This window comes from Cariama cristata, unplaced genomic scaffold, assembly GCF_000690535.1.
Source record: "Cariama cristata isolate BGI_N322 unplaced genomic scaffold, ASM69053v1 scaffold5570, whole genome shotgun sequence".
Taxonomy (NCBI): Eukaryota; Metazoa; Chordata; class Aves; order Cariamiformes; family Cariamidae; genus Cariama; species Cariama cristata.
The window spans coordinates 10,083-18,766 of record NW_009592819.1 but is presented as its reverse complement, the minus strand read 5'-3'; the positions used below and the strand labels follow the sequence as shown (position 1 = coordinate 18,766).

The window sequence follows — 8,684 nt, the reverse complement described above, 5'->3', positions numbered from 1 at the left end:
ATGAAATACTCACCAAGATACGGACAGCAGGTATAAAGTAACTGCTGATCCACCAAGGGTACACAGTCCTGTGGAGAAAAAGGAAGGCAATGCTGAAAGGACACAGCAGGAAAGAAGCAGTCTTCAGCAACTCAGAAATCCCATACATGTGGTCACAGGCAGGTTTCAGCACTGCCTTTCCATGAAAACAAAACAAAAAAATAACTAGATTCCAAATCCACAGCAAAATTCTGAACTTTGCAGACCAAGCATTCCATCTAGCCCCGTAAGACACAATGAGCTGCTCCACATTTCAAAGCCCACCTGAAAGCTGATGCTAACAGAAGGGAACCTGGACCGTTGCCACAGCTGTTACTCATAAAAGAGAAACCTATCCATGGAGGAGAATAAATCAGGCACATCTGCTATGCATTACACTTCCACAGGTGTCTTCACCCAGACTCACTGGAACACTGCACTGTGGAGTAATGTCACCCCAGTATTACACAGCACAGAGGCATGGGAGGAAAAGCAACTTCAGATCCCATCCATGCGGGCAGCGTGTACTGTACTCATTTGGAAAAAAAAAGCAAAAAAACAAAACAGTTGATCTCTGCATCTTATCTCTGCCACTAAAGCGACAGCACAAAACAGAACTTTCTATTAGACACACATATATATTAGCAAACATACTGCTCATTTTTCAGGGAATACTATGTATTCTCTTGCATGTCTGGGAGTTCTCTGAAACATCACACATACCACAAACTCACTTCCTTTTCTGCTCGCTCATACTATTTTCAGTCCAGTTACACTTTATCATGCAACTGGAAAGCAGGTGATGCCAAAATCAGTAACCTTGCTCTTATAGTCCCATCTTACTATTTCTGTTGAGTTCACCATTACTATTAGTTATTTCTGGGAAGAGCTACGGTTCTATCAGCTCACCTTGTACTGAAATAACCAGTGAGTAAGAAAACAGCTTCTGCTCCTCCAGTATAACTTGGTACCTATTCTGCAAGCCATTGCAGCACGTGAGACGGCTCCTGCCTGACAAAAGCCCCAGAGCTGTAACACACAGAGTTTACAATCTAGGATGCAATGCAACTGAGGCACTTGGTCAAACTGGGACATCACACCCATTGGCCTACATATGCTCAATGCAGTCGCGCTGAAGCCAAGTTCTTGATAAAATCTTAAACTCCTGAGGCTGTGGTAGGTCCACCCTCACCCACAGATTCAGAGGACATGCTACTGTACTAACTCACCAAAGCCTGGGCAGATGTCACAGTATCCATCATTAATCCCTCCTGCCTGACATCGGTGGTAAAAAACAACTCTTCAGGGACTGATGGAACCTGAAACAGAAACCCCAGCAGTTACAACCCAAACAGCAGTCACTGACTTACACCATTTGAGATAAAGAGGACAGCAAAATCTCACCAACCTGCCACCAACAAAAAAAACTAGCACTAAGGATCCTCTCTGCCCTAAGGAGGATCTTTCCATAAAATTAAAGATGTAGTTTGATCACAATACCATAAGCCACCTTCCTTACCCTCCCCATACAGCATCTTTCACCTTTCCAACAGGCTACTGCTAAGCAGTTACCTTGCTTCCAACTGAAGGCACAAAAGGATTTTAGAAGTTTATCACACACATCCCTTTATCAGACAAAAAATTCCACAGTAATTCAAGGCTGCCAGCTAGTACTCCATCTTTGTGACAAGAGCTTTCAGTTCTAACAGGAATCAGCTGTCAATTTGCTTACGAGGATGCAGATTTCGAAGTACAGAATGTGTTTCAGCATCAATTAGCATTCCTATTGGAAAAAAATGTTGCTTCGCACAATTCCACTAAAGGAAAATATTTCTCCATTAGAATACAGAGTATTCTTTAAACACCACACTAGTGCAAGAAAAACCCAACAAAACAACCAACTACTGTTTTGCAGTGTTTTAACTCATTTCAATTCTATTTTCTATTGATTTCTGTGCCCTGCTTTTTCTTCAGGCAAGAGCTGTGTGCACACGGGAGACTACCTGAAAAAGCCATCCCAGAACTGCAAGGATCAGCAGCTTGTTCAGGAAACTCATCTCCTTATCTTCAGAAAGAACCATTAACCTGCCATGCAGCAAAAGCAGCAAGAGAGAGTGTTAGATTTCAGTAACTCAATCTTCATTAAGGGAAAAAAAAAAAAAGCCAAACCACTCACTTTCTAATTATATTATTTGTCACTGTACACATTCCTTACTTGTCTGCCTAAAGAGTGGAGAGAAAGCTCTACTTTTTTTGTACGTATGCATCTGAACAATGTGCTGTTTTAAGTTTACATTAGAAAAGGCAGTGTTAAGTATCTCTCTAGAATGTACTTCAGATTTTCCTCATCTATATAGGAAAGAAAACCAGAGCATTATTTAGGCATGGGAGGCCTTGTAGGTTTAAGGTTCAAAATTCAACATTTAAAATTCACAGCTGCAGATGTAGAATGAGCAAGTGGGGATTTAAAGAATTTTGTTTACTCAATGAGAAAAGCACATATTTAAATACAATATTAATCTCTGAGTTTAGGGTGTGCTCCCTTTGCAGCTTTATGTAAGATAAGAAATGCTCATGACTTGCACAAAAAAAAAAAAAAAGTACTTTTAAAAGAACGTCAAACTAGGGCCAGCATGCATTCTCAAACACCAGGCAATACAAGTAAGCAAGCAAACCTTCACAGAAAAGTTCTTAACAAATAACCTTTCCTAGGCTCTTACCTGTATATCTGCAGCAAGAGACAAAATACTTTCCTGTAGTAATCAAGGAAAGGAGCAACATGATCCACAAGGGAAAGGTACTCTACAATCCAAGGAATAGTGAGGATAGAACGTTGATCCCGAATAGATTGTCTCAGAAGCTTCAGTACATCCAGAACAGGCAGGGTCTTAATGGACAACAGAAGTTAAAGCAGCAGCTTGAAGTTACCTTTTGATACTTAAAAGAAAAACTTTACCTACATCTTGACTTTTCTTTCTAGGATTTCATGTTCTGTACAAAGAAGAGGTGACTTTCTGGCTACTGAAAACATTTCTTTGCACACGAGCAGAGGTACAAACCATGCTATGACCATAATCAGAGGTCCCACTGGGACTTTCAAAAGGAAGGGTATAAGCCTGACTATGTACAAGTGGAGTCAAGGTCTAACTCCTGCCTCCTTGCATTCAGTATGACACACTGCTAGCAGATGGGTGCAAAACTAACAAGACCACTTCTGGTAGCTGGATTTTACACTATAAATACAAGTCTTCTTCGCTAGGTCAGAGTTCTGGTATGACAGACTCAGAGTAGCAGAAATAACAGTAGACTTGAGTACCTCACCATCAGTGCATTGCTCCCTCTTCTCTAGCTTACACAAACTCCTCTTTTCCTTTGTTCCCAACCCCAGAATATGCAGTAGGGGCACAGAATAGTATAACATCATCCCAGGAACCACTGGCTCGCTTTGAAAGGGCGTAACTATTTGTAATCCCCTCCTTGGATTAGAAAACCTGCGTGTCAAAGTAAAAGGCCACATTAGATTTCTTAGAATTTGGTTTCTTACCTGGTTTCTTAACGCTACTGCAGAGTCTTGCAAGTCTCTAGTTGGTTGCTCCACAGCGCGATACGGCAAGAAAACAAGAAACCCCAGGAATTTGCCGAGGAGTCGTAGGCTTAACAGGACCACAGTGAAACGCTTCTTTTCATCCTGAAATGAAGAAAAGCAAGCTGGGGCAGTGCTACCTTAAACTGGCAGAGCAACTACCTACACTAAATTTCCACTCCCTTCATGTAAAAGGACCACATAGCTTCATCACTGCTTTTAATAAAGTTAAGTTTCCAAAATACACATTTATCAAGGATTTTAAATTGCTTCTGCCTCCATTGCTTCACTTAGAGCGAGAAGTTGTTTCATGAGTTTTCTAAAACAAGCAGCTGCTCAATCACATCTTCATATGAAGAACTTTGGAGTCAATGAGAGGGCAGAGAGCTGATCTCATGTTGCCTCCTTTATACCATTACTGCTCTGCAAGTCTTCATGAACCTTTGGCTGCTACTTTGCTAATAGACCATAAGCTGTGACACCTCTGACAGGTATAGATGAGTGAAGAAACATCTGAACAGGTATGAACAGGGATGACTCCAAATTCATTCTAACTAAAATCTTTCTACATGGAAAAGTAACAAGGAGCTAGTGCAACTGAGTGCAACAACTGGACTCAGTTATTACATTGACCTAACACAGTGTACTAACAACCTAAAAAGAGGCTCTCACTTTTCAAACTGTTGTGCATCTTATGACACAGTTCTGCGAAGCACCCTGAAGCATGCAAGCAAATGGCAAGGGGCTCAGACATCCATAACCAAGTTGCAGAGTTATGACAAAACCAAATGAAGAAGCTCTTGTCCTGCAAATACTCCAGGCAGCTCGCAATCAAGCCAGTAATTCTCTGGGTACTGGAACAGCTCAGGGAAATTCCTGTCAGATGTGTTTGCAAAAAACAAGGTGAAGTTTACCTGTTCATCCATATCTGCTTCCCCATCGCTGTGCTCATGCTCCACCAGAGTAAGGCCATTCAGCTCCAGTATCTTCAGGCACAGACTATCCATCAGGTGCTGATTGAACTGGTAACTTCAGCAAAAGATGATGAGTCAGACTGGGCTGAAAACAGCAGTAAAACCTCAACTAACACACTGCAAAATGTCAAGCTTGTCTCATAAGTTGTATCAAGCATCAGCAGACGTCCAATGTAACAGACTGACAGAAAAGAGAGCAAGGGACAAGCCTACTACTGGCTGACCCCCTTCTTTTCCACTCTTATTTTCTACTTTTTCAAACAGATGCTGTTCAGCAAGTCCCAGCATAAGGATAATAATACGGATTTGTCGAAGCAGGAACCTGTAAAATAACTGAACTTAAGATTCAACCCTCCCATAGATCACAAGTTCTCCACACTGTGGATTGTGAGAAACACATTAAACAAAACCATGAACCTGGCTTCATCCTGAAACTCCTTAGCTTCATGCACTACCACACAAGAATCACTCGGCCAGTCCAGTGCCCTTGCTAGGTAGCACTGCATGCCTTGGCACTGAGTAATGCTGATGGCCTGTGACAAGATATTATAGTTTTACATAAGGAGAATTATTACTATATAGTCTAGCCTAATGTAGCACAAATACACATTCTATGCTCTAGACAGAACCTGCTTATTAACATGTTCACCGTGTGTGCTGGCCCAGAACACTAAGTGTGGTATTATGCAGTTTAAAAACATTTCTGATATGCTCTGCCCAGGTTACACCATGCCCCAATCTCTCCAGACAACTCCCCGCTGCAACAGCAACATGCTGGTGTTCCCCACTCACCCACACATTTCATGAAAGAAACAACAACCATGGGCAGCTAACCTTCCTGCGCTGAGGATGAAGTCCCTGAAGAACTGCTGGCACCCTGGGAATGAAGGGGGTGGACAAGGTCCTCTGATGCTCTGAGGAACAACAAATCTTTCCTGCAGCCTCTTCAAACGGCTCAGATTATCAGAACCCAGCATATTAAGGACATCCTGGTCTGGGGTGTCTCCCCAGCTTGTGCCACCACCAATAGGACCTTTACACATCTTCAGGAGACAAAAAGAATAGTGAGGGGGAAACTTTGTAATAAGGCATCATTTCACTCATCTCTCACCCCACATATTCTCCCTTCCTCACAAAACTTTTTTTGGAGTAATCCAAGCATGGCCTTTTCAGGTGGCCCATGTACAGAAGATCTCTTTTTCCTCATGCCAAAACATGCTATCTACCTTGGCCATAAACAGCCTGGAGGTCTTGAGAGATGGAATTCCAATCCTATACATCTAACTCATGCACATCTAGCAGGCCACACGTGGATGTGTGGAGAGAACACCTATCACTCGCATGGTCTTCATGAACCACTCAGTAGGATCTTTAGCCCAGCCTCCAAGGACCATGATACTGCACTATGCATTCCCAGACAAGGTTTTCCTGGAGTTTCAGAGAGTTAAATAAAGTTAAAAAATGAATGCCCCTCTCCCTCAAACACATGGATACTACTCAAGACTCAAAGAATCACAAAACTGTAGAACTGTTTAGGTTGTAAAGGACCTCTTGGATCATCTAAACCAACCCTCTTGCTCCACCAGGGTGAGCTACAGCAGGTTGTCCAGTACCATGTCCAGTTGGGTTTTGAATGTCTCCACAGACTGGGACTTACAACCCCTCTGAGCAACCTCTTTCAGTGTTTGACCACCCTCAGAGTAAAGAAGTGTCTTCTTGTGTTCAGACTGAATTTCCTTTTTCTCAATTTGTGTCCATCACCTCATGTCCTGGCAGTGAACATTACTGAGAAGAATCTGGCTCCCTCTTCTTCATTCCATCCCATCAGGTATTTGTGCTAAGAAACTGGAGCCTTCTCTTCTCCAGGCTGAATAGGCCCAGCTCTCTCAGCTTCTCCTCATACGAAAAATGCTCCAGTCCCTTAACCATTTATGTGGCCCTGCACTGGACTCGCTCTAGTAAGTCTGTATCTTTCTTGTACTGGTGAGCCTAAAACTGGACACAGTACTCCAGATGTAACCTAACCAATGGTGAGTAAAGGAAAAAGACAACTGCATACTCCTGCATCTAAGTCAGGAAAGTTTTAATGAGACAGATCATACTAAAAAGCAACATTTAACTATGTATATCAAGTGAACAATTACTAGGTCTGTTTATTCCAAACTGAGCATCTTCCCCTCCCAAAAGAACATCTTGTTACACTTCCCAGCCTTTCAATTACCAGGCCTTGACACAAATCCTCAGTCTAGGTTCTGCATGAGTATCACAATACACACAAGATTCCACAACTCACTTTCCAGTCAGACACACTGGATTCATTGAAGACTCCTAGTTATCAGTTTAAATCTTTGGTTACCCTTTTGAAACCCTGCAGTCTTCATTAAGAAGGCACAGATATAAAGGAGAAATATAGTACCTAGGACTAATTCAATTCTGTTGATGCAACAAAGTCCATCTCACCTTTTCCTCACAATCTCCTTGAAGACACACATGAGACAGGGCATTGATGGAAATTCAGACTGGACACTAGATGAATTTTCAACATTCCAGCATCTCACAACTTCCTGACAATGTGTGTAGGCTACTACTCAAGGCGGGGTTTTATGTCTGTTTTGCTATCCAGAAGGAACACATCAATAAGCCAGCCATTTATAGAGAATACAGTGAATATCTATACTCCAATCAGAAGCATCTTTTCTTTCTTCATTCCTTCAGTTACAGTGAAGTCAGATGAGGCTTGAAACTGGCCAGCAAGATCCCTGTAAACTACAACAGCAATACTATATCGAAACGAGGCTGTTGCAGTGTTACACAGAAGAACCAGAGACTCTTTACAGGTAGTACACTCATGTTGCTAATAATCCTAACTGGGAACCTCTGCATTTGATATATGTCAAAATACATCCTTAAAATTTCTAAAAATTGTAACTGTTCTAAAATTAGAAGGTCAAAGTAAATAACCATGAAGAATGAATTCTTACAACTCATGATGTGCTCAGTGTGCCTTCTCCCTGATTTACACAGAGTTCATCAATAATTTATCACTGATTTATATTCATGGAAAAGGAAGGAAATTCCCATCCTCAAAACTTGGCTCTGCTCAAAAAGTTTCAATAGGAAAATCTCAAAGAAACTTGCAAGACACTGTTTATTTTCTCAAGCCGAGGAAAGATCAAAGCAGCTTTGATGTATATCTTCATTAAAAAACCAAGTCATTTACCTGGATAAGCTGTTTCTGAAAGAGCCTGGCAAAATGGCTGTGGTTGCAGGTTGCAGACAGGTGAGCCATCATGGCCCTGTGAAGGAAAACATCATAAAATGCTGACTGGATCTCTGTGGTACAAAAAAAAAGTTCTAACTTTAAACTGTATCAAAAGCATAAAATAACTGCGTTTAAGAAACAGATCTCCAAAGGCTACTGCAGAAAGCAGTATCTTTATAACCAGGTTTCCCAAGCACTGAGCCCCATCCATTGATCATGGAAACAAAAATTCTCCCTGAGCACCTGCAGAGCAAACACAGCTCCAGAGATAAAGAGACTCTCTTCCTTTCCTGCAATAATGCTGTTACTTCGGAAGAAAATAAACTAATTCGGCTCCCAGTCTCTCCTGTGCAGAGCAGCAAGTTGAGAGTTCACACATATGCAAGTAAGAAAACAGCAATAGTAGTACTTCTGATGCCTAAAGAGAAGGAAAATTTCTCAGTTTAAATCTCAGCCTTCTTTTGCTCCTGTGGTGAAAAGTCACCTACATACATGTAACTTGAGTAGGCTGGTGGTTAAGACTAACACAGAAACCCACAAGGCAACTGCTTTCAAAACCGTAATAGTTTCTTTATATATAATCTATTTTAATAAAGCAATAAATGAATAAACCAGTTTGCTCTCCATAGAAAGAGCCACAGTTGTCTTGTTCTCACAGCCAATACACTAGAACCCCCTGAAATAATTAGAAGAGCTAAGAGCTTCTCAACATATAACACACTTCATGCTTAAGAGAAGTGGCGCATTGGAAACATGAAATGCACACACAACTGTACGCAAGGACAACGTTCAGACCACAACATACTGGTTGTGAGAGTGGCTCCTTCTGTGATTATGAACAGGGAAA

At 41.6% G+C, this 8,684-nt stretch overlaps 1 protein-coding gene across 1 annotated transcript in view; it reads right to left on the bottom strand.

The window, feature by feature from the left end:
• Positions 1–13: 13 nt before the first annotated feature.
• Positions 14–8,684, bottom strand: part of LOC104158462 (codanin-1-like) — a gene marked incomplete at both ends in the record, with an annotated part of 17,893 nt that continues 9,222 nt past the window's right edge. Inside the window, 8 exons of the mRNA XM_009696162.1 lie at positions 14–68; positions 1,248–1,337; positions 2,022–2,103; positions 2,739–2,905; positions 3,563–3,706; positions 4,516–4,630; positions 5,410–5,618; positions 7,796–7,871. Of these exons, the coding sequence (XP_009694464.1) occupies positions 14–68; positions 1,248–1,337; positions 2,022–2,103; positions 2,739–2,905; positions 3,563–3,706; positions 4,516–4,630; positions 5,410–5,618; positions 7,796–7,871 (938 nt within the window). The remainder of the gene's footprint in view (positions 69–1,247; positions 1,338–2,021; positions 2,104–2,738; positions 2,906–3,562; positions 3,707–4,515; positions 4,631–5,409; positions 5,619–7,795; positions 7,872–8,684) is intronic.